Raw genomic sequence first — 24,740 nt, 5'->3', positions numbered from 1 at the left:
CTCTTGAGAGTCCCATGGACTGCAAGAAGATCAAACCTATCCATTCTTAAGGAACAGATAGGTAGCCGTGTTGGTCTGCCATAGTCAAAACAAAATAAAAAAATTCCTTCCAGTAGCACCTTAAAGACCAACTAAGTTCTTGGTATGAGCTTTCGTGTCCATGCACACTTCTTCAGATACATCATTCTGAAGGAAATCAGCCCTGAGTGCTCACTGGAAGGACAGATCCTGAAGCTGAGGCTCCAATACTTTGGCCACCTCATGAGAAAAAAAGACTCCCTGGAGAAGACACTGATGTTGGGAAAGATGGAGGGCACAAGGAGAAGGGGACGACAGAGGACGAGATGGTTGGACAGTGTTCTCGAAGCTACAAACATGAGTCTGACCAAACTGCGGGAGACAGGAGTGCCTGGCGTGCTCTGGTCCAGGGGGTCACGACTAAACGACTAAACAACAACAACAACAAAATGTGTACAAGACTGCAGCATAACAGGGCCAGATCCCTGGAAATCTGGCTATGGATGGGAATTATACACGTCTGATCCTTTAACACGCAACCATTTTTCCAAAGGGCTACAAACAGAACATCCTCCTTCCTCCTATGCAGATGGTTGCACTGCCCCCTACAGGCGAAGGGCGGCAACTTCAGCGAAGAGCACGACGCCGGCGGCCGCGCACTGCTCGCTGGGTAATGTAGTCCCCGCCCCCGCGCGTCCTTCCTCTCCTTTGTCTGCCACTTGGCCCAACCGGCGCGCAGCAGCCGCCGCCGCCGCCGCCGGCGCCTCTCGTGCCCGCTTCCCATTGGCCGAGCTCGACGCCCAATCGGAGGCTGGAAACGTGGCATTCCTTTGTCGCAGGAGCCGCCGACGCCCCCCGGGGTGGGGGTGGGGAACGGCCTCCCTCCCCCTCTCCTGAGATGGAAGCGGCCAATCCCTCTCGCCCAGGACTCCGCTCCGCCCGGCTCGGGGCTGTACCATTGCGCGCGGGGGAGGCGGGAGGGGAGGACGAGCGAGAGGGGAAGGGGGCGGATGCGGGCTCTGTGGCCGGCTTGGCGCTGCTGGGGCTGCGAGCGGAGGAAGATGAAGCTGCTGGCGGCCGCGGCCTTGCTGGGCCTGGGCGGCTCTCTGCTGCTGCTGCTCTTCCCGGCTGCTCACGCGGAGGAGCGCAAGAAGGGGCCCAAGGTCACGGCCAAGGTGAGCGGGGGGGGGAGGGGGAGGGGGGCTTATTTGCAGCCCCTCCCCCATAGCACTTCTCTGCAGGGGGGGGGCGTCCCCCCTGTTGCGCTTGCACCCCTCTATTCTGCAGCAGCAGAAGCCCTCTAGCCCGATTCTGTGTAATAATAATAATAATAGTAATAATAATTTATTTGATTTATCTTAACGTGATAATTGCTGAAAAAGCCTAAAAGGCGATTTATGGCCAGTGCACCCAGGGAGCGGGGAGGTGATTTTTCTTCTCTTAGTGAACCGTTCGGAGCTGAACCTCGTCCCCTGTGTGTGCTCCTTGAAAGACTGTACTGTACAGTGGTACCTCGGGTTAAGTATTTAATGCGTTCCGGAGGTCCGTACTTAACCTGAAACTATTCTTAAACTGAAGCACCACTTTAGCTAATGAGGCCTCCCGCTGCTGCCAGAGCACGATTTCTGTTCTCATCCAGAAGCAAAGTTCTTAACCCGAGGTACTATTTCTGGGTTAGCGGAGTCTGTAACCTGAAGCGTATGTAACCTGAGGTACCACTGTATGGCAAAGGCTTCAATAGACCATAGTCTTGTTTTATATCAGGATGTGGTGTGCAAGGATGGGTGGAAAGAAGCATTGGGAGGCTTAGGGTGGGGTCTTAGCTGGCCAGGCGATAGAGTCATGCGCGATGGAGAGACCCTTCCAAGGATGCACGGCTTCATTTCATTTGGCTTTTAATTTCTATGCAGCAAGGAACACGCGCCTTATAATGATCAGATCCAGGTCAAAAATTCATACTAAAACATAACTTTAAAATGGAGCCACTTATATCAAGTAAAGTAATATTCAGCAATCTATTAGAATAGTACACAATAGAATTAACTCTCAAAACATCAGCAAATAAAAATTAAACAGTTGTTCATTCTTAACATGATTGATTCCAAGCATGGTGGTTATTGCTTGGAGGCCCCAGTGGGGCAGCCATGTCTTGTCTCACACTGCAGAAATATCTTACGGCTCCTTTAAAGGCCAACAAGTTTAACACAGGCTGTGCTTTTGTTGCATCTGATGTGTTATTACTCAATAGGAAGTACAACTGAGCGTAACAGAACTTCCTGGTATGTGTGCTTAGACTTGGGTATTAGGAGCCTTGACTTGGGGGGGGGGTCCCAAAGTGATAAAGTATTCATAGCCACAGGGCTAGGAAAGGAGAGAGATTTAGGGAGGGTCAGAAATTAGGGGCTGCCCCTGGTAAATTAGCACAGTTGTCATGCATAATAAAAAGAGATGTCTGCAGAAAGGGTTAGGTTTTGTGACTAACCTTTGGCCAGGATAAGAGATCCCACATTCTACAAAGCAGCCTTAATGCTGAGCCACACCTTTGGTTTTTTTTCTGTTACTGTATCATTTTATCAGACAACTTCCAAAATTAGCAGAGTGTCTTGCGGCAACATTAGAGACTAACATGCATTCTTACGTTACAAGGAATCTGATGGTGCCACTGAACGCTTTGTTGTTTGAGTTTCTTGGCTTAAAAATTTGTCCTGGCCGTCTTTCAGAGCAAAAGCCCTCCTAAAATAGCTTGTAATATTACAGACACCAAAGGATACTTCATAAAGTGAAAGAAAAACAGCCGGCCGGCCAAAAACTAAAATAAAAAGCTTACAAAGCAATGTGTTATCTGAAGCAAAGGCCAGTGAGAGCAGATGGGCAGTGTTAGAAACTGAGATATGAAAGCTAGGAGCTAAATGTCACCTTAAACCTAGGTTATGGACGCAACAATGGAATGTCTAGATGCACTTTTTTATAACAAGAATACAAAGCTGAAAATGAATGAACGGCAGCTAAAATAATTCATTTTTCACATGGTCTACCCCTCCCCCTGCCCACCCCCCTAATATTCTTAAGAGGGTCTCTGCTCCAGTCTTCAGAGAGTAGCTGGAAGTGGGGAGGCAGAAAAAGGTCCTCCTTTCTTTCCACTCTGCAGTTTTAATCTGAAATCTCAGGCGCAGTACTGCGCCCAGAGCTCAGAAACTGCTCGTGCTAATGAAATTACCTGGCGCAAAATGCACCTGGAACAATGGGAGTTTAGAACGCTGCAGGTGGGTTTGGGAGTCTTGGCAATGCATTCCAGAGAGGTGGAGCCAGTGGGAAATTTCAGGCTCTGGACTTAATGGTCTATATGTGCTCCAAAAGTTTGTACTATGTTGCTTCCTTTAAAAGCCCTCCTGTGTTTGGGGTCCCTCCCTCCTTTGGCCGAACCCAAGGACTTGTCCTGACAGCACCACTAGCTATTGCTGCTCAAGAGCCTTTCAGCTGGAGATGCCAGAGACTCGGCCTGGAACCGCAGACATACAAAGTATTCTCTGTCTGTGCATTCTGGCCCCTTCCCTTCCTCAAACTCCTGGGAAGGGAAGGGATCAAGGATGTTTCCTATTGCAGCTGGTAGCATCTCTCCTCTGTACCAGGGAAGAGATCCTTTTCAAGCTGCAGGTGTGAGGAATTGAACCAATGACCTTCCCCTTTAAGATTCCCCCCACCCCTCTCTGGAGCATGGACTTGTCTGAGAATTGAACCCAGGATGTACTTGCAAAAAGTGAGAATCCCACTCCAGACCAGCAAACATGAACTGTCAGGCAGAGCCCACTTGCCATACTTCAAAAGCAGGGAGGAGGAAGAGTGTGCAGCCCGAAAACCTTTGGGAGACACATTCTGGTGTGGGTGGGGCAATAGATATGTCTCTCTACTTTGTACAGTGGGCTATATTTCAGCCACATATATCCCAGAGGTTTCCAGTGCACACGGACCTTTCAGTTCAAGCAAGCACTAGGCACTGTCTGAAATGCATTGCAGCCAGGAGAAAGCATTTGGGGAGAGTTCAGAGCACTGCTGGTGTTGGTGCAGCCTGGGGGGGGGGTGGAATCAAATTGCAAGGTTGAGACCTTTGCTTATGCCTTGGGGAGAGAGAGAGAGTGAAGGACTCCTGGTCAGAAAAGACAATACCTGTCTAGGTGGACAAATATTCTATTTATTGAATTTATGCCCCACCTTTTTCTCCCAAGGATGTGGTTCTCCCCCTCCTACTTGAATGGAGCATAACCTGAGGATTATCCCAATAAAACTAGCAGTACGGTTCCATGGGCGGCTCCTTACGTATAAGCCTTGCTGCAGACAGCCTAACTCCCCGCAGGCATAGAACTCTTGCATATTGAGGCTGATGTCAGAACAGGAAGGAGGCTCCACTCTGCAGCCGTTCCATGATGCAGCCTGTTTTGCTCACCAGGTGTATTTTGATCTGCGGATCGGGGATGAAGATGTGGGGCGAGTGGTCATCGGCCTCTTTGGAAAGACAGTTCCGAAGACAGTTGAGAATTTTGTCGCCTTGTCCACGGGAGAAGTGAGTTCAAATGTTGGGTCAAGAGTCCTCAGTAGGTCAGTCTGCTTACAAGGGTGCGGAAGGAAGGCTGCCAAGTGGGGTGACTGTAGGGCACGCATCCAGAGGCCCACACAACAGGAAGGGCCCCAAACGCAGGAGGGCTGGCTTACCCCATTTTGAATAAGTGAAATAATAATATTGCTCATCTAAAGAGCCTTGGTGTGGAGAGAGGCTGGAAAACCCTTAAGGCCAAAGTCTGGGTGCTACAGCCTTTTGCTTTTGCTGGCCTTTGGGAGAAGGAATCCTGACTGGTGCATGTCAGGATTTGCCTCCAGTGCGCTCCATTTGCTGCTGCTGCTGGCCAAATTGCACAAATATTTGGAAACTGAGTGAAGATCTGCTGGAGAGGGGATGTTCTTCTCTAAGCTAAGCACAGAGAAAAAGATGAGGTTCTGCCAAGATTAAGCTTCTGCCCTCTCACTGCTGCTTTTAACTTTCAAAATATGACCGTCAAGTTACTTATGTGAATTCCCATGTGCTTCTTCACTGGATCAGGTGTTGTGAATCCAGATGTTTCATTGGGCCGCTGGGCTTCCACCAGGGAAGGGTGGCACATTGGGGCAGTCATTCCCCCCCTCAAAAAATCTCTGGATGTACCATCATCCCAGATTTCCAGATTTCATTTATATTTTTTAGAAGTTTCCAGCATTTGTGTTGCCTTTGAAATGCAACAAAAGTGTATAGGGACTTATTTTCTTTCTGAGAAACTAGCCCACTCTCCTCTTTCAGTGTTTTGATTTGCCCCCGCCCAGGGGGGGAAAAACCCAACCCTGCTGATCCCCATGATGGGGCCCTTTTAGTAGTTGGAACCACAAGGGATTGCTAGTGATTAGCAAGAGCTGAGCCCATTAAGAAGTTTATTGCTCAAGTAATGGGCTAACCCGCTGGAGGCTAAAGCCTTAAGCATTTGGACTCCCATTAGGGTTTCCAGGCAGTGGGGGGTTGGTGATGGTGGAGGAGAAACTGCTGAGGCCTCACTTGCATTGCAGCAGCAAAGTATTCTGCTTTCCCCAGTATCTCGGTCCCTTTTCCACCAGTCGTGACTCTCTTGTGCCCACAGATGGGAGAGGTTACAGCTGATGCTCCGAAACTGTCTGGTTCTGGATTTCTCAGGAAAGGACTTTAAACCAAGTCTTGCCCAGAGTGGTGCTGCAAACTCTCCTCACTCTTACCAAACTCCCTTCCTTTTCAGAAAGGGTTTGGCTACAAAGGCAGCAAGTTTCACCGCGTGATCAAGGATTTCATGATCCAGGGAGGAGACTTCACCCGGGGAGATGGAACAGGAGGTGAGGGCCGAGTCAATTCTGTCTCTTCTGGATGGGGTTGGAGAAGGATCCTTCTCTGGGCAGGTAAAAAAAGGTACCCCTGCCCGTCAGGGCCAGCCGTGTCTGACTCTAGGGTTGCGTGCTCATCTCGCTCAAGAGGCCGTGAGCCGGCGCCGTCCGAAGACACTTCCAGGTCACATGGCCAGCGTGACGAAGCTGCAGCTGGTGAGCAGCCCCAGCGCAGCACACGGAAACGCCGTTTACTTCCCGCTATAAAGCGGTACCTATTTATCTACTTGCACTTAGGGGTGCTTTTGAACTGCTAGGTGAGCAGGAGCTGGGACCGAAAGACGGGAGCTCACCCCACCGTGGGGATTCGAACCGCCGACCATACGATCGGCAAGTCCTAGGCACTGAGGTTTTACCCACAGCGCCACCCGCGTCCCTCTCTGGGCAGGAGTAACCCTCAAAAAACAAAGCTGGACGCTGGAAGACGGTGTTATTCTCTCCCTTTTGTTCACTGCCAGGTAAAAGCATCTACGGGGACCGTTTCCCCGACGAGAACTTCAAGTTGAAGCACTATGGGCCTGGCTGGGTGAGCATGGCCAACGCTGGCAAGGACACCAACGGCTCTCAGTTCTTCATCACCACCGTCAAGACGTCATGGCTGGATGGCAAGCATGTTGTCTTCGGCAAAGTCCTGGAAGGGATGGTAAGCGGAATTTTGTGTGTGTGTGTGTGTTGTGCATAGCGTCATCTGGGCCCTTACAGTGAAGTGGGACCACAACTTCCATCACCCCTGACCATCCGCTATGCTGCCTGGAGCTGATGGAAGCTGGGAGTTCGACAACGTCTTGCCTCCCTCTGTGTATGGGAAACAGCTCTGCTGTTTGAACGCCCTGGAATTTGGATGTTTTGGCTCCCGAACAATTGAAACCCGGAAATGACTGTTCAGGTTTTTGAATGTTCTTTTGGAAGCCAAATGTCTGACGGGGTTCCGATTGGCTGCAGGAGCTTCCTGCAGCCAATCAGAAGCCGTGATTTCGAAGTCGAACGGATTTCCGGAATGGATTCCGTTCGACTTCAAAGGTACGACTGTATTGCCATTCTCCAGGCTGCATTACAGGGCAAAATGGGGCAGCTAGAAATGCCCATGCGGTGGGCATTGCCAAGTGCCCTCCATGGGTATAACGTGTCATCAGTGCTAGAAACTCAGATATATAAGCAAATCGCCAAATGGCACCTTAAACCTAGCTTATAGTCACCACAATGGAATGTCTAGGCACCTTTTTAAAAAACCAACGAGATTTATCATTATGACTATTTAATTTCTCTCCTACTTTATATTTTAAAGGGGAAAAAATCTCAAGGCAGTTTGCAACACATTAAAATGGGAGGTTGCGGACTCTCCTTCCTTGGAGGTTTTTAAGCAGAAGTTGGATGACCTGTCATGGATGCTTTAGCCGAGATTCCTGCACTGCAGGGGGTTGGACTAGATGGCCCTCGGGTCCCTTCCAACTCTATATGAAAACACCAAATAAAACAATCCAGAATAAAATAAATTTAGGCTTCGAGGAAAGTATTTCAGAACCTTCTCTCAGTGACATTTTGCTTTCCCCGTTTTTATTTACCTACTTAATTTATGTAGCTGCCCCATAGCAGAAGAACTGTAGGAAGCCAGTGTGGTGTAGTGGCTAGAGTGTCGGACTAGGACGTGGGAGATGGGGGTTCAGATCCTCACCGGGGGACCTTGGGACAGTCACAGCCTCTTAACCTACCTCACAGGGTTGTTGTAGAGTTTAACCAGGGGAGGGGTGAACCATGTACTTCTTGGAAGAAAAGGTGGGATTTAAATGCAGTGAATAAGCTCTTATGCTTACCTGCTTAAGAAAGCTGGAGGGGCCAGCCGGGTGGAGATGTCAGTCAGGAACCTGGCATCCAGAGATCTCCATGTGGCTGCAGTTGGACCCACACCAGAAGCAAAATGCCCCCTGGCTTAACTTCCAACATTCCTCCCTTCTTATTCCTGCTTCCCTTTCTTAGGATGTAGTGCGAAAAGTGGAGAATACAAAGACCGATAGTCGGGACAAACCTCTCAAAGATGTCACCATTGCCGACTGCAACGTCATCGAGGTGGAGAAGCCATTTGCCATTGCCAAAGAATAACCGGGAGGCCGCTGGAGGGTCAGACTCTGGCTTGCAAAGGGCTGCGAGGGGGCTACACGCTCACGGAGGCCTTGCATCATCACTGTCCCACAGCAGGTGAACTGCCGCCACTGCTGCTCCCTTTCTGCCCACCCTTCCCCCCAGCTACATGCTTCGGGGTGGGGGGTGGGGGGTCTCCATTCTGTTAACAACTCATTCCATCAGCCACTGGTCACCCAAGTGGCTATGAGGGGTGGGGGGTGGGCAATGGGTGTCCCATTCCGTTTTGTAAGAAAGCACATGGACCAATAAACGTGACCATTGTGTTTTTGTAGTACTGCCTGGTTGTTGTTTTTATTAGCTACAGCTAGGTCCTCGCACCCCAACCATAAACTTCCAGCATTTATTTAGAGCGGTATTCTAGATTGCAAATGTCACAAATTTACTACTTCCCCAAGGAAAGTTCTCTCTGTTAGCCATTGCCTAATTCGTTCAGAAAGCTCTTTGCTTCCCTGTTTGGAACACAAAGGCAAGTGGCTGTTCAATCCTAGCATCCCATGAAAGGTGGGTATGTTTATAAAGGGGCTTATTCCAAGCCATCGCAAACACAAACTGAGCAGGAAGGACAAAGCCTCTCTTGCAACTAAACCATGATTTGGCTCAGCTCCACCCCCCCCCAAGCACTACAAACCAGCCCACTGGCAATGTCAGAAACTGTCTTCTTCTCCCCTCCACCCTCTCCCTCAAATTACAGCAGTTTCAAAACCAACTCAATATTTGTAGTGGAAGTGTTTTTATTGCATAGCCATTTTTGTTAAAGTAGACCATCTACCTCACTGAGAAAGCAGTTATCTTCTGCAGCAGGAATAACCCAAACTATTGGGATAGCTTAGAGGAGCTGCTGGTTTCCCGCCATGCTGTAGAAAAACCCGGACTCCTCTGGGAGGGCTCTGCTACCTGTGTCACATCACTGCAGCTTTCCCCAAGCTGTTACACTCTGGGTGTTGTTAGACCACAGCCGGTTGGGGCTGATGGGAGTTGGGGGGCTGTTGGCAGCTGGATGGCACCACGTTTGGCTACACCTGCATTAAGGTGCCAACTGGACCAGATCCATGCCAAGTTGGCAGTGGTTTCTTGCCGCTGCGGTGAGGGAGCAGTTGCTGCCTCCCTTTGGACTAGACAGAAGGCTGGGAGACTATCAATGTGGCGTCACTGTGCACACAAACACTAGGAGCATCTTGTATTGTCAGCACCTGACCTGAGTCAGTACCTGCCCCCAGCTGCTGTTGTGCTGCTCATGCTTCCAGCCCATGAAGCTTGGAGGAAGGCATGCGTACCTCCCTGACTTGCAGCTGCTTCTCACTCACATGGGCTGACAAGAGCTGTCACCTGGAAACACCTGAGAGCCACAGCTCTGCCAGAAGTGGCAACAAGCCCTGCCCGTGTTAGCTGCACTCTACTGGAGCTCAGCAGCCTAACAAAGCAACCTACTGCATTTCCTTCCCACTGCCTGCCTCAAGAAGTGGCTCCCCCAACCTCTTTCTTTCCAACGTACGACGCAAGGAGGAAGCCGGCGGTTGCTTTTCCACAAACAAACAGAGCTGCACTTGATCCTCTGAGCGTTCCCTAGGCCGGTTGCAAAGGAGAGGATGTCAAGTTGGTGGGTGGCAGAGCCGCAAAGAGCTTTGACTGCAGGCAGAAGTTCGTCCGGGGTGCATAGAAACCCTGCAGCACTCCGCTCAGGATCACGTCGGGAAGCAAGTCTGAGAGGGAGAGGAGGGAATTAACGGTGGCAACCCTTAAAATCAATCCTTAAAAGGTGGGAGCAGAAAGCAGCCCCCGAGGCCTCTTCCTGTCTTCCCTTTCTGGCCTAGGAAGCTAAGCCCCCTGAGATGGGCCGATGGACAATGCCGCCCCCAGCAGAGGGCAAAGGGGCATCTTCAACCTGGCATTCAGATGAGATCTAGCACACGGTTCAGTTCCAGAGCACAAAAGTGGCTCATGTTAGGACTCTGCGATCCCGTGTTTCATCATTTCAGCATCCACCGCTTCCTCCTGTTGCAGGAGACGCTGCTTAACTACCCCAAACCTGAGTGTTTGGGCATCTCTAACACTGCAAAAAGGGGACACGGGTGGCGCTGTGGGTTAAACCACAGAGCCTAGGACTAGCCAATCAGAAGGTCGGCAGTTCAAATCCCCGTGACGGGGTGAGCTCCCGTTGCTCGGTCCCTGCTCCTGCCAACCTAGCAGTTCGAAAGCACATCAAAGTGCAAGTAGATAAATAGGTACCACTCCAGCGGGAAGGTAAATGGCGTTTTCGTGCACTGCTCTGGTTCACCAGAAGCGGCTTAGTCATGCTGGCCGCATGACCCGGAAGCTGTACGCCAGCTCCCTTGGCCAATAAAGCGAGATGAGCGCCGCAACCCCAAAGTCGGTCACAACTGGACCTAATGGTCAGGGGTCCCTTTACCTTTACCTTTAACACTGCAATGGTTTTTGCACAGGTGCCTTTCAGCAAAACAAGAACTGCTTTCCATCCGCTCCCCCAATCCTGCCAGTCCAGGATGGCAGGTGAGGGACCCCCGGCTCTCTTGTCACCCATATTGAAAACTACACGACAAATTGTTTCTGTATCGGGTAAAGTGTCGGCATGCACCCCAGACCCTTGCTTGATAACAGACCTTAACCAGCCCAGAGCTCTGCTCCCCTCCATCACCACCCCAAAAACCTTACTAGGAAGCCGTTACCTGTGGAAGCCGGGAGGATGTATGGATCACTTTGGAAACTTATGACCGGCCGGTGGGACAGCAGGTAACCGGGGCTGCAAAGAGAATTGAGCCCCACCGTTTGGGTTAGAATCTGTCCATTTCAGCTCCTAGCCTACGTTGCAAGGTGGTTGTGAGAATAAAATGCATGTGCGGAAGGGAGGATCAACATGCACCACCCTGAATCTAAGAGGGAGAGGAAAGCTAAAAATGCAATAAACAGGAGAGCCTCACCCCACACTGGAATAATGTAGGCAATGGACCAATGGCCTAACTCTGTATCAGGCAGATGCTGCTGCTCTGAACAAAGGATCATAGGAAGTTGTCTTATACTGAGTCAATAATGCCCACCAGCAGCCTTTCTCCAGGCCAACCCTACCTGGGGATTGAGCCTGAGACCATCTGTACACAAAGCAGGTGCTCTACCACTATGCTGCAGTGCCGGAAGCGGGTGCGCTCTGTGTCTCTGCAAAAGGAACAGGCACTTGCAACTTGGGCAGCAAGAGCACAAAGCAGACCCTTTGGAGAGCATTCCCTGCCTCTTCTAGCAGCAAGCAAGCCACAGGGAGTGCCCATTCCCCTGGAGCGAGAAAGTAAATGCCAGCCTCCATGGCTGGATGAGCACATTTATCCCCTGGGGAGTAAGTAGACAAAGGCTGGACCCTTCTGTTGTTGGGACTGCTTTGACTCCCTCCCACTGGTGGAAACAAAGCACTGGGGCAGTGAAGCACTTGTGTCGTGCGAGGAAAAGTCGCCCAGGGAAGAACATTGGGTGCGGCAGGACAGGCTGTTCACAAACAGTGGTGGTAACAAAGGCAGCCTTTCCATACAAAAGCTGGTGTGTGGAAACAGGTGGCTCTGGGAGCTTATAAGGCAGGGATGGGGAACCTGTGGCCCTCCAAATATTGCAGGACTCCCATCATCCCAGACCATGCTGGCTGATGGCAGCTGGAACCAACACAACCCTAATCTACCCCAGGTTCTACAGTGGTATCTTGGTTTACGAACCTAATCCGTTCCGGAAGTCCATTCTTCAACCAAAGCGTTCTTAAACCAAGGCGTGCTTTCCCATAGCAGCGGGGGACTCAATTTACAAATGGAACACACTCAACAGGAAGCGAAACAGGTTCTGCTTCTGAGGCAAAGTTCACAAACCAAAACACTTCCGGGTTTGGAGCGTTCTTAATCCAAGTTGTTCATAAACTAAGCTGTTCTTAAACCAAGGTACCACTGTACTTGAGATTCAAACTGCACCTACATCATGCACTTCAAGCATACCTAGAGCGCTTTGACAGTCATGACCTCACTTGGTAGAGCACGCAGCTCATGATCTCAGGGTTGTGGGTTCGAGCTCCACGTTGGGCAAAATATTCCTGCACTGCAGGGGGTTGGACTAGATGACCCCCGTGGTCCCTTCCAACTCTACAATTCTATGGTAAAACAAACTGTTGTTTGTTAAGGGTGCTGAGAATTCTTAGGACACACCCACCCACCCAACAATTTCCCTCACTGATCTACAAATCTCACAAGTGGTTTAACAATCAATCCCTCTTCCCTGGAGATCTCTGGGAATTTTAGCTTTGCGAGGAGAAATGAGAGTCCCCTGATAACTCTCCGTGCCCTTAACAAACTACAGTTCTCAGGATTCTTTGACTGTCAAGGTGGAATACAAGTGCTTTAAATGTGCAGTGCAGATGTGGCCTTAGCTGTCAATTGCCAAGGCCCCAAAAAGTCTGTAAATCAACACAAGGGCAGTGTGTGTGAGTTGGCGTTTTGACTGCAGCTCCTTCGGGAGGAAAGCGCCTGGACAATGTCAAAAAGAGACCAGCTACCCATCCCTCTCTAACAAGAGTTTACCTGCCACGCTGGATTTTGCAGGGAAAGGGATGTTTGAGAAAAGCACAGTACGTATAACTTACAATGAAGAAAGAAAATCAGGGCATTATATTTTGCATTGCATCAGATTCTGTTATTGTGAGATACCCAAATCACAAAACTACAGTCAGTCTCAAACTACTATGCTGCTGTCGAGTTCTAACAGGTATAGGGAGCCTTCAGCCCTCTGGGTGTTAATGAGCCACAATTCCTACTCCCTCTTGCCCCTGGGCACACTTGCTGCAGCCAGTGGCATAGCATGGGGGGCAGAGGGGTTGTTGCACAAACTTTTTTGGGGGGGATGCAAAATTTCAAAAGAAAAACTGCTTGGAGGGTGTGTTTTGTTTTGTTTAAAATTTTTCATTAAATAAAAAATAAAATAAAATAAGTGACCGCTGGCACAGATTCTCTCTCCCAGCTGGTAAGACCCTTCCCCACCCCCATTGCCACCTGGCCCTGGCAGGAACCATGGGTTAGGGGGGCGCAATACCTGCCTTGCCCTGGGCCCTGACAACCCACTGGCTGTAGCAGATGGGATTGCAGCTGAGAAACATCTGGAGGGCCAGGAGCTTCCTGTTTCCGGCGGGAAATGGCTGACTCCCACATGCTGCTAATTCAGGGCTGATATGGAGGTAATTAGCCCTAGCATTCTCATCATGGTGTTTGGATTATGGAGGTGTTTGGAGAAACATCTGGAGGGCCAAAGGTTCTCCCCACCTGCGCCAGACGGTGGCACAAAGGGGGAAAGTGTTGCTCCTGCTCAATCTCCCCCCCCCCCAGCTCACCCAAACACTCACCCAAGATCTGCCTTGTGCTCCTGCTCAAACTGCCAGAGTTTCAGGAAGTCCAGAAGCTCCTTGGGAAGCTCTGTATTGCATAGCAAAATGCCCTGCAGGAGACAGATGAACCAAGATCAGTGAGAGCAGGCTGGGGAGGAAGGGAGGCTGTTTTCAACTTGGCTGCCAGCCTCACATCCTTACCTGGAGGTAAGCTTCCAGGCCCTGCCGTCGCTGCTCCAGGACTTTCGTCATCCAGTTGGGGACACGCCTGGGTGGGAAGTCTGGGACTCTGCATCTCTTCTTGATCTGTGGGGGTTGGGAGAGAGCAGAGAAGCTGTGTGGACATCAAAGGAGCTCCAGGATCCACCAGGCCCATGGTCGGTCCTACTGTTAGGCAGAGGGAAGCTGCTGCTTCTGGCAGTGGATGCTGAATGTCAGAGAGGCACTGGGAGAAGAGGAGCTGTGTCCTATGACCCCAAAACTAGCCAGCTCTCCGCTGAGAGTGTTGAAGTCAGGCTCAGCTGCCAGCAGGGTCCATTTCTGTGCATCGGGTGTTGGAAACTTATGGCCTGTGGGGCAATCTCATCCCACCAGGGGTGAAATTCAGCCCACAAAACTGCTTCCCCAAACCACGCCCATCTGCCAATCAGCTAACGTCACTGGGCGATAGCAATCCTGCTTGGTCATTTTGTTCCCTGTTGGGAACATGCCGGCGAAGCAGACCTAAGCAGAGAGCAGGATCGAACCCTCTGTTCATCGGCTGGTGAGTAGAACTCAATCCTTCCAGGCAGTGCTTTGCCAGTGCATTTCCTGCAGGAAATGCATTGGCAAAGCAGATCCTTTCCCACATGGGTCAACTCTGACAGATGGGTGGATCGCACACCTGTCCAAGTTGGGCAGTGGGTTTTGGGGAGGTAAGGATCTGACCTGTTGGGGCCCAAACAGTCCCCCACCCTAACAGGGCATGGATAGAGGGAGAAACATCTTGTCCTCTGCATCAAGGTAGCAAGCAGTCTGGGTCAGCCCCAATTGGAAGTCTGGAAGTCTTGGGTCAAGACCTGCAATGTGGGCTTTACAGAAAATATGGAATATAGAATTATCCAATGCCCAGGAGGAAAAATCCATTGCCCCGAAAGCAAGGGCAGGCATTTGAAACATGGTGCCTGCCCTCCAGATGTTGCTGGCCTGAAAGTCCAACAACATCTGGAATCCAACAACATCTGGAGGGGTACCAGTTTGCTGCCACTGCCCAAAACCCATGGGTATATGATCTGGCATGTTTATTTGACCCATACTCAGTAAGCAAAAAACCACACTGCATTCATTTTACTTTATAAATATATATATACAGCGGTGCCCCGCAAGACGAACGCCTCGCAAGACGGAAAACCCGCTAGACGAAAGGGTTTTCCGTTTTGGAGGCGCTTCGCAAAACAAATTTCCCTATGGGCTTGCTTCGCAAGACGAAATGTCTAGCGAGTTTTTTCGATTTTTTTTTTCCTTCCCCCCCTTTTTCTGAGCCGCTAAGCCGCTTATCAGCTGATCCGCTAAGCCGCTAAAAGCCGCTAATAGCGCTAATCTGCTAAGCCGCTAATGGGCTTGCTTCGCAAGACGAAAAAAACCCCTAAACCAAGAGAATCGCGGAATCCCTCCACACCCACCCTAAAAGTATTTGGACTGAGGTATTGACTGGCGGGGGAGGGAGAGAATTCAGCAGAGCATCCTCAAGATGGCACAAATATGGTACTCAAGCAAATTCAAAGATTTATTTGCATGTTATTTTCATCAGAACACTTGCAAGGAAGACATGGTGATTGAGCAAGACTTTCCTTGCATTAGCTTAGCACACCCAATGAACAGTGCCTAAATTAACTTAAAAAAGAGAGATAGCAGTGGGAAATTTCCTGCCACACACTGTTGAAAGCAACAAACAGGGCTTCCCTTTCTACATTCCCCTCTAATCTTGCTCACAGATACTATGGCTGGGGAAACCGTGTATCTAACCGTATACCCACTCCTGGGAGCTGTAGTTTAAGGGTGCTGGGGACTGGGGGGAAAACTACAGTTCCCAGGATTCTTTTTAGGGTGCGTGTGCTTTAAATGTGTGGTGTGTGCAGTGTCTATGGCCATAGGCAGTAATATGGGGCCGCCCTTCTTCAACTCCTCCATCCCCCCTCCAAAAACAAACAGACACAACATGGAAGCCGAGGGCTCTTGAACTTCCCTTGAGCAGAGACATATGCCCAAAGCAGCAAAAATTAATGTGACACTCCAGGAAACCGAAAAGCTAAGCTGTATTTCAGGTTCACAGTTACAAATACAGTGGTACCTCAGGTTAAGTACAGTGGTACCTCGGGTTACATACGCTTCAGGTTACAGATGTTTCAGGTTACAGACTCTGCTAACCCAGAAATAGTACCTCGGGTTAAGAACTTTGCTTCAGGATGAGAACAGAAATCGTGCTCCGGCGGCACGGCAGCAGCAGGAGGCCCCATTAGCTAAAGTGGTGCTTCAGGTTAAGAACAGTTTCAGGTTAAGAATGGACCTCTGGAACGAATTAAGTACATAACCAGAGGTACCACTGTAATCCGAAAAGGGTTTGCATTCTTCCATAAAACCTTATTCTCTTATTTTAGCGTAACGTACTTTGCCATTTCTGCACAATCCATCCCCTTACTTCTCCATTCTTCTTTAGTGGGTGGGACTCCAACACCCATCAGTCCCAGCCGGCATGGGCAGTTGTCGAGGATGATGGGATTTGTAGTCCAATGACACCCAGCAGGGCCACAAGCTTGCCACCCCCGACTCTCTTGCACCCACCTTACCCTTTTATGGAGGGCATGGAACTCGCTGTAGCGCTTCTCAATGCAATGTTTCCTCCCGTTCCACAGGATTTCCACCTTGAACACCTGAAAGGTTAGGCACAAGCTCGTCAGTTTCACCCGGATGTGCCCCACCCACACCACAAAACAGCTCTGCTGCTGCTGAACAGATGAGATCTGTCTTAACTCTCTGCAGTAGCAGGGCGGTCATCTTGCTTTCTTCCCCCACAATGCACCGCAGTCCAGTCTCTCCCCAAAGCAAACACCGCTTGACAAAAGCCTCTTTGAAATCAGCCTTTGGCTTCGCTTCTCAAAAGTGCCAAATGGGAGCAGGGGGGCAGGGGCAGGGATACTGAATAAACTCGGCTCTGCATAAAAGAACACCCAGCAGAAGACTCCGTGTCGGGCCTGAGGAATGTGTGCAGTTGAAGTGCGGCGAATACACTTCGGACAACTCCAGCAAAGCACAGATTGTAATGCAGCACATATCTCCTCTTGAAGGGTTTGTGCCCAGATCCTCCAGAGATGTAGCAGAGGTGCCACACAGGTTTTGTGTACTTAGCTGTTCAGGAGAGAGAAAAGGAGACCAAACGGGCCAGCTCCTTGGGGGGGGGGGGGGAACAAACCAAAGTCCCTGGGCCCAGGCCTCAGTTTACCCGGCTGAAGCAACTATTCACACATCCAACACTCACTTCTGGTCACCATGAATTGCAGCTGCAGCAACAGACTCTCCTCTGCACAGCAGATCCAAATATTTGGAGGGGGGGGGGAGGAAGCACATGCTACAGTCCTCACCTTGGGCTGCAAACTGTCTTGGGGTCAGCAATGGAAAAAGATGGTATATGAATTTAAAATGAAATGAGGAAAAGACAAGGATGAAAAATAGAATTGGAGCACCCCCGGAATGTCAAAAGCAGTCTACTCACAGAAAGTTTGTGTAGTGACAGTAGCAGGTTGTGTGTGTGTGTGTGTGTGTGTGTACACACACTGCTATTTTTAGTATACGCTGCTTTCTCTTCCTTATCTAGGCACACATACAAGAGCCCTGCTGTGCCAGCAGTGGGAGCACTTGGCAACTAAAAAATCATATTGTGATCTACTTTAAACCAATATGCATGCATATCCTTTATTCTCTTTCCTTCCCACAACTGTGGAATAGGGTTGGGGAGGGAAGAAGCGATGCAGGGCACTGAAGTCTAACCCTCTGGCCAGTGGGATCGCTGCATCACTCCTCCTCTGCTTCCTGAAATTGCACGAGGTCCCGAACACGTGCCTTCAAGCCTATCATTGCTTCCCATGAGGTCTAGAAGCTTGCTTTTTAAAAAGGTAAAAATCGGATTCATTAGTGAAAAGTCATGGATGAGTGATAGAATCCGACATATTCAGCTCCCCCATGTTCAGTTCCACGTAGCATCTCTCCGTAGGGCCAGAAGAGACCTCCGACTCGGACAGTTGCTGCCTGAGCTGGAAGGACCAATGGCTGGTAGGTGGTTTCTTAGGTTCCTAGGGCCAAAAATATCCTGCCACATAAGGCATTTTATGTTCCAATTGCAGTTTCCCCATAAAGGCACAAGCAAAGTAAACTCCTTCCAGCTGGAATACAGAACCATGGTCACCACACCCAGCTTAACTAAACAGAGAAAATTGCCAACCAATAAGGAAACCGGGAAACTCTGTGCCTAAGAGATGCCATGCCTGATGTTTATGCTTCGCTCAATGTGCGCTGGAGACAGGCCACTCTAAGTTCACTTCCCTCCATGAAAACAAGGCTGGTCATTCCACAGCTGATGTCTCAATTTACCAGAATCCTGTCTTAAGTGTCTGTTCTTAATTTGCATGACAGAAATCTGATCCAAGTGGGCTTCTCAGATTTCCCATAGCACATGCTTTGGGACACAGAAAGTGCCAGGTTGAAACCTTCACATCTCTAGACCCTAGAACTCATGGGCATTCAGTGAAGCTGAATGTTGGAAGATTCAGGATGGATAAAATAAAGCCATGATGAATAAGTTGTATTGGAGGAAATGTGATTTAAAATTATACTTAATGATTTACATGGCTTGATAAAAGATTAACTCTATTTGATTAACTGGGAAAAGAGTTAAATAAAAGCCTAAGCAGGAATTGAACATAAACAGTCAATGGAAATAGAGAATGGATGCAAAAGGATGCAAAATTAAGAAAAAGTGTTTTATTGTTAGCAGCAAAGGAGGGAGAGGAAAGAAGCATATTGGAAGGGTGGGGTGGAAAGTCAACTTTTAAATTGAATTAATTTGTTGTTAATTTGTTAACAAATTGGAATGTTAATAAAAATTAATTGGCAAAAGAAGAAGAAAGGACTTATTCATGCAATGCACAGTTAGACCATGGAACTCATTGCCACAGGAGGCAGTGATGGGCAACAATTTGGATGGTTTTAAAAGAGGATTAGTCCAGTTCATGCGAAAACAGTATGCTGGACTAGATGGGCCATTGAATTGATCCAACAGGCTCTTTTTCTGCCTCCAGTTTAAAAGGATTACAGATTTTAGGGCAAGGGATCACCTCTGTCCAAGACGCTGGAAAAAACCCTGCTGCCAGTCAAAGTCTATCATACTGGCCTAGAGGAATCCAAAGGCCAAAGTCATTCTATAGCCACACAATAGAGTTTATTTATGTATTATTACCAGGACCATCCCAAGACCTTTTAGCACCCGAGGCATACTTCCCCACCAGGAAAGAAGGGGTGAGTGAAGATCTACATCATGAACGAGTGGGGAATAAAGATCTCTACTGGGTTCTGCTGCACTTGCGGATCCTGCCACCAAAGGCAGTCGCCTCACCTTGTTTTGGGGGAGGGACGGCCCTGATTATTAGATGTATGCCCCCACCTTTCCTCTAAGGAGCTCAAAGTGGTGTATAGTGGTACCTCGGGTTAAGAACTTACCGTAATTCGTTCTGGACGTCCGTTCTTAACCTGAAACTGCTCTTAACCTGAAGCACCCTTTGCTAATGGGGCCTCCTGCTACTGCTGCACGATTTCTGTTCTCATCCTGAAGCAAAGTTCTTAACCCGAGGTACTATTTCTGGGTTAGTGGAGTCTGTAACCTGAAGTGTCTGTAACCCGAGGTACCACTGTATATGGTTCTCCTGTCTCTTCATTTTTTAACCACCCTGTGAGGTATTTCAGATGGAGAGACTGTGACCGGCTCAAGGTTGTCTTGTGAGCTCCGTGGCCGAGTTGGGATGTGAACCCCGATCTCCCAAGTCCTAATCCGATGCTCTAACCACTACCCCATACCGACCCCCACCCCACTCTCGGGTTAACTAGTTTCCCACCCCCAGTACCCCAGAATGACCTACAGTGGCGCCACATGAGAATCTGTCATCTCTAAGTACTGCACTCAAGGCTGGCCCACCCATGAGGCAAGATGAGGTGACTGACTCAGGCAAAGGGATCCACTGGGGCAGCTGATTCCAGTGCCAATCTTCCTCCGCCCCCCCTTGTTCTGGATGTAGGTCTTGCTGCACCTCTTCTTTCCTGGCGGGAAGGGGAGGTGCAATTTTGGGGTCTGCCTCAGGTGCCAAAATGTACTGGTGGCAGTTACTCTGTGCCTTCTGGCTCCTTGTGGCTGGAAGGATTTTTTAAAAAGTGTGTGCATGTGAGTGAAGTAGATCTTGCCTTACAGATCTTAGCAACCTCCTAGTTTCTTCTGGTTCTGCAAGGAGCAGAGGCACGGCAACTGCCATTCTGCCCATTCCTACAGGGTAGGTGTGTGTTTGTGTGTGTGTTATTGTGGCAACAGTGTGAGGAGTGGCTGTTCCCTCCCCCCAAACATGGGGGAGGGGGCAGGTTACTGGAACAATATGCATCATTTTAATAAAACACATTATTCCCTTATTCTGTGTATTATTGTCTCAACCGGTATACTTTCAAGCAGCATAAACATTACTTTAAGTCAGGGGTAGGAAACGGCTGGTTCTCCAGATATTGATGGACTCCATAATTATCTAGAGGCCGACAGGCTTCCCATGCCAGCTCTTATCTTTTAACAGAACAGAGACACTGAGAAACGTCATGGAATGAATGTGTTTCCAGCTACCCCATTTTTGGAAGCCTTCTTGGGGAACATGGAACCTGTGGCCCTCTAGACGTTGTGAGACTGACTCCATCAGGCCCAGCCAGCATGGTCCGCATCAGCGATGATGGGAATTGTAGTCAAACAACTTCTGGTGTGTGTTTGTGTATGTGACAGGATTCCCATCTTATAAGAAACTGCTGCCTGATGATGCCAATGGGAACTCCGCTTAAACAGTGAAACAAGGAGGATATATTTAATCAAGTGCTTTCCATAGTGTGCACTTTCTTCCCAGAGAAGGAAGTATTTTGAAGTTTGGTTCTATCACCTGTGGCCTTGAATTGAGATAAGGTTTTTTTTTTAATCGCACTGCAGTTGTTCATTAGCTCATCAGTGCCAGGAGGCAGAGGCAAAACTAGGCTTTATTTCACTCAGGTCAAAGACCCAATTTCATGCTCCCCCATGTGCATTTGTGCACACACACACACACACACACACACACACACACACACGACTGGGAGCCTCAATAGCGCCCTGCTGGAGGCTTCACCTGGGGCAAAAAACCTGGCTGCCCCCCCCCCTCCATAGCTGCTCTGCCAGGAGGCTGGTGGTCTCACCAACTCTGCCATGTGATGGGGGCACTGTACTTGTTTGGGACACTTTTAACCTTAGGCACAATTATCAGGGTCTATATTTCATTCTTCTCCGCCCTCACTGCTAACATTTTTCTTTCTATCTATACCTGCCATATCCCACCTCTCTGGTCCACAGAGGCTGTAATAACCCCCCCCCCCTCTTTCTGAGCGGTGGGGTGTGCGCTTGTTGGGGGACACAGGACACAGACTCGAGTCATTCAATCGCTAAAGGGAGTCTCGAGGTCCGTCCTTCCTCCAAGCGTCTCTTCTTCCAGCTTTCTTCTTTTTCACCAGACTCAAAAAGGCGGCGGTCTTGGAAGAATTACAATCGCGTCTCGCGTCCCTTGGAGACGCCAGAAGCAGACTGTTCGCGCGCCTCCTCACTTCTGAAGGGTCCCCAGGCTACACGTGTCGGGCTCCTTCCTTCATTTCCCTTGGTGGACGCCGCAAAGGACCCCCTCCCTCGCTCGCCCGGCCTCTGCAAAGCCCCACCAGCAAGTTCAGCGCCCCCTTTCTCCCTGCCAAAGGCGCTTGCAGGCTGGCCTCGGGCCCCGACGGCACCCGCTGCCTTGGAAGCCGCTCTCCCCTCCAGCCCGCCAGAGGCACCGGCGGACGGGCTCTCCCTCCCGGCCCCGCGGCTGCAAAAGAGCCCAAGCCCCGCTCCGGGAGCAACCCGACGGGCCACTCACCGTGCGCGCCTTCTCCGGGCTCTGGTCGCCCTCGGACAGCTGCACTCCCACCCAGGGCACCGCGACCTGCAGCTGCATGCCGCCTCCTCCGAGCCGAGACTAGCCGCCCCCGCGGACTCATTCAGAGCTTGTTGAAACCGCTCCGCCCTCTGCGGAGGAGATCCGCCCCGTCGGGTCCCGCCGCCTTTGCGCGCTCCAGCCGCGCAGTTCCTAAGCGCCGCCGCTTCGGAGGGCTCGTGCGCGCTGCGCGTAAAGTGGAGAGCAAACTTCTCTCTTGTCCGCTCCCCTCCTCCTTCCCAAACTTTCCTCTATCCGACTTTCCTCTTGTTGTTGTTTAGTCGTTTAGTCGTGTCCGACTCTTTGTGACCCCCTGGACCAGAGAACGCCAGGCACTCCTGTCCTCCACTGCCCCCCGCAGCTTGGTCAGACTCATGCTGGTAACCTCGAAAACACTATCCAACCATCTCGTCCTCTGTCGCCCCCTTCTCCTTGTGCCCTCCATCTTTCCCAACATCAGGGTCTTCTCCAGGGAGTCTTCTCTTCTCATGAGGTGGCCAAAGTACTGGAGCCTCAGCTTCACAATCTGTCCTTCCAGTGAGCACTCAGGGCTGATTTCCTTCAGAATGGAGAGGTTTGATCTTCTTGCAGTCCATGGGACTCTCAAGAGTCTCCTCCAGCACCATAATTCAAAAGCATCAATTCCCCTCCTCCTTCCCAAACTTTCCTCTATCCGACTTTCCTCTTACCCGCTCCCTTTTCTTCTTCCACCATTCACATTTTATGCTAGCGCGGATCATTCTGCGAGTGGAATGGACTCTGTATGGCTTTCTAGAGATTTGTGCATTAAGATAAAGAAGGTAGAATTTTTACCCGGAACGTTATCAGTTCACAACTCTATTATTGTGGAATTAAGAACAGGGCAAAATTTCCCAATGAGATGGAGATGAAATGAGAACTTATTAAATGATCAAGAAATATTAGGAAAAAATGGGGGGTATTAAAAGATTATTATATTTCTTCCTCCAGGAGAGATCTGGAGGGTGACAACTTGAGAATGGGCCTTTTCTGCAATGGCTTTCCCTTTGAGGAATGCTCTCCCCCCAGGGAGATTTGCCTGGCGCCTTCATTAAACTCTTTTAGGCGCCAGGCATCTGGGACAAAGTTCCTCTTTAACCAGTTATTTGGTTGGTTGACATCCGATTCTCTTTTAAAATGTGTTGGGGAGGGGAGGGTTATTGGTTTTTTTTTTTTTGTTTTTATTGTCTATTTTGTGGTTTTAATATTGTGATTTTATGTTGCAACTGCCCTGAGATCTGCAGGTATAGCACAGTATACAAATAATAACAATAACAATAACAACAATAATAATAGTAATAATAGTAATAATAATGGCTAGAGGGAGGGGAAAGTGCAGGGAAGCCGCAGTCTGGAGAGAATATAGTATGGACTGCGGATAATTAATGGAATGACAGAAAGCTTACTTAGCCATGCTAAGCAACAGCATGAATGAGCCCCTAGTTGCTTGCCAGTGTGTGATTCAGATTCCTGGCACTTGAAATGAGCTAGCTTTAATCTTTGTTATCTTCTCTCAAGATTGGGGATGTATTATAGACTTCCAGTTGAATACTCAGGCATTTCACAGATAAGAAGTTACTCAGCAGTTGGATTGTTTTAACTTCCCCTCTTTTAAATATTTACTACAAGAGCCAATGGTATAGACTAGTTATAAAGTCAACAATGATATTTATATGATGGAGGAGACCCCTCTCCCCAAGCTGGCCTTGGCATCTCCAGATTAGATGACAGAGCAATAGGAAATGCTTCTCTCTGGCTAGACCTTGGAGAGTCACTGCCAGTTACAAAACAAGGAGTGTTTCAGCCCCCTAAAGACATCAATTTATCATGGGCAAAGTTATTTACCATGGGCCAATAACAATGCCAGTGTTCTCCCTTTCCCTCCCTGCATTTTGTCTTTCTGTTAAAGAAAACTGGTGGCTCTCCAGAGGTCACACCATTGGCCATGCTTTGCTCAGACTGACAAGAGTTGAGTCCGGTCATATCTGGAGGACCAAAGACTCTCCATCTCTGCTTCAAGGGATAGGCCTTTCCCCAAAAACGATACTGCAGTTATTTCTCACTCATCAACTGAAAACAGAAGAATTATCCAAAGCAAGCAAGTTGGGGGGGGATTGCTAAAAAGAGGGGGCACAGCACAGCATATACCCTGCTTCAGGGCAATAAACAACCTTTTTTGGGGGTATTTATGTTCCCTCATGCCCTGGTACCACTGCTGTATTTTCTTCTTCTATACAGTGGTACCTCAGTTTAAGAACAGTCCTGTTTACAAACGATTCAGTTTAAGAACGGCGCAAAACCGGAAGTAGTGTCCCGGTTTGCGAACTTTACCTTGGTCTAAGAATGGAAGCCGAACGGTAGAAGGGCACCAGCGGCGGGAGGCCTCATTAGGGAAAGCATGCCTTGGTTTAAGAACGGTTTTGGTTTAAGAACGGACTTCCGGAACGGATTAAGTTCGTAAACCGAGGTACCACTGTATAGCAAATTTTATCTGAATTTGTAATGGCTTCTACTTTGACCTATTGACCATAATAATGGATGACCAACCCAAATACAACATACTTGGGCTCAATACAACATAAGTGTGCCCAGTGGCATCTGTGGTTGTTTTTCCACGCCCTGTAGGTACAGGGGCGCCACCCAGTTTATCAGTTTGCCATACACTGCACAGCCTGCGAATGGAACTGATAATCAGTGGCTGAATGAACAGAAGGACTTCTGGGTAACTCTTGCTCCGGTTTCTCCTCTCTCATGTATAGGAGTCTAGAACAAATACCTTGGGGGCTCAATACAGTTTTTCCCTACCCCCCAGTAAACCCATCATTTTGGCTTAAGTGACACTACCTCATACTTCCTTGTGCTGAGCCCACAGAACATCTGCGGGATTTATAACCCACTTCCCCAATCTGAGTCTATGCCAACAAGAACAAAACAGAAATATATATTCGCAAAAGGGATGAAGTACCCACTGCTGCTCTGCAGGCTACGTGGATGAGCAAGGAGCAGGGAATCTTTTC

The 24,740-nt window shown here is 49.3% G+C and overlaps 2 protein-coding genes across 2 annotated transcripts; one reads left to right on the top strand and one right to left on the bottom strand.

Moving 5' to 3' along the window:
- Positions 1-1,009: 1,009 nt before the first annotated feature.
- PPIB (peptidylprolyl isomerase B) lies at positions 1,010-8,359 on the top strand. Its single transcript, XM_079953500.1, has 5 exons — positions 1,010-1,193; positions 4,463-4,576; positions 5,808-5,901; positions 6,408-6,592; positions 7,924-8,359. The coding sequence occupies exons 1-5, from the start codon at positions 1,029-1,031 to the stop codon at positions 8,044-8,046; spliced, it is 681 nt and encodes a 226-aa protein (XP_079809626.1). The 5' UTR covers positions 1,010-1,028; the 3' UTR covers positions 8,047-8,359.
- Positions 8,360-8,801: 442 nt separating this feature from the next.
- Positions 8,802-21,804, bottom strand: SNX22 (sorting nexin 22). Its single transcript, XM_079953523.1, has 6 exons — positions 21,649-21,804; positions 16,270-16,353; positions 13,646-13,750; positions 13,463-13,554; positions 10,773-10,846; positions 8,802-9,788 (listed from the first exon to the last, which is right to left on the bottom strand). The coding sequence occupies exons 1-6, from the start codon at positions 21,724-21,726 to the stop codon at positions 9,652-9,654; spliced, it is 570 nt and encodes a 189-aa protein (XP_079809649.1). The 5' UTR covers positions 21,727-21,804; the 3' UTR covers positions 8,802-9,651.
- Between the last annotated feature and the right edge of the window lie 2,936 nt (positions 21,805-24,740).

This window comes from Podarcis cretensis (genome assembly GCF_951804945.1).
Source record: "Podarcis cretensis genome assembly, chromosome: 14".
Taxonomy (NCBI): Eukaryota; Metazoa; Chordata; class Lepidosauria; order Squamata; family Lacertidae; genus Podarcis; species Podarcis cretensis.
Note: the sequence above shows the minus strand (reverse complement) of the source record. Positions and strands in the feature narration are given on the sequence as shown.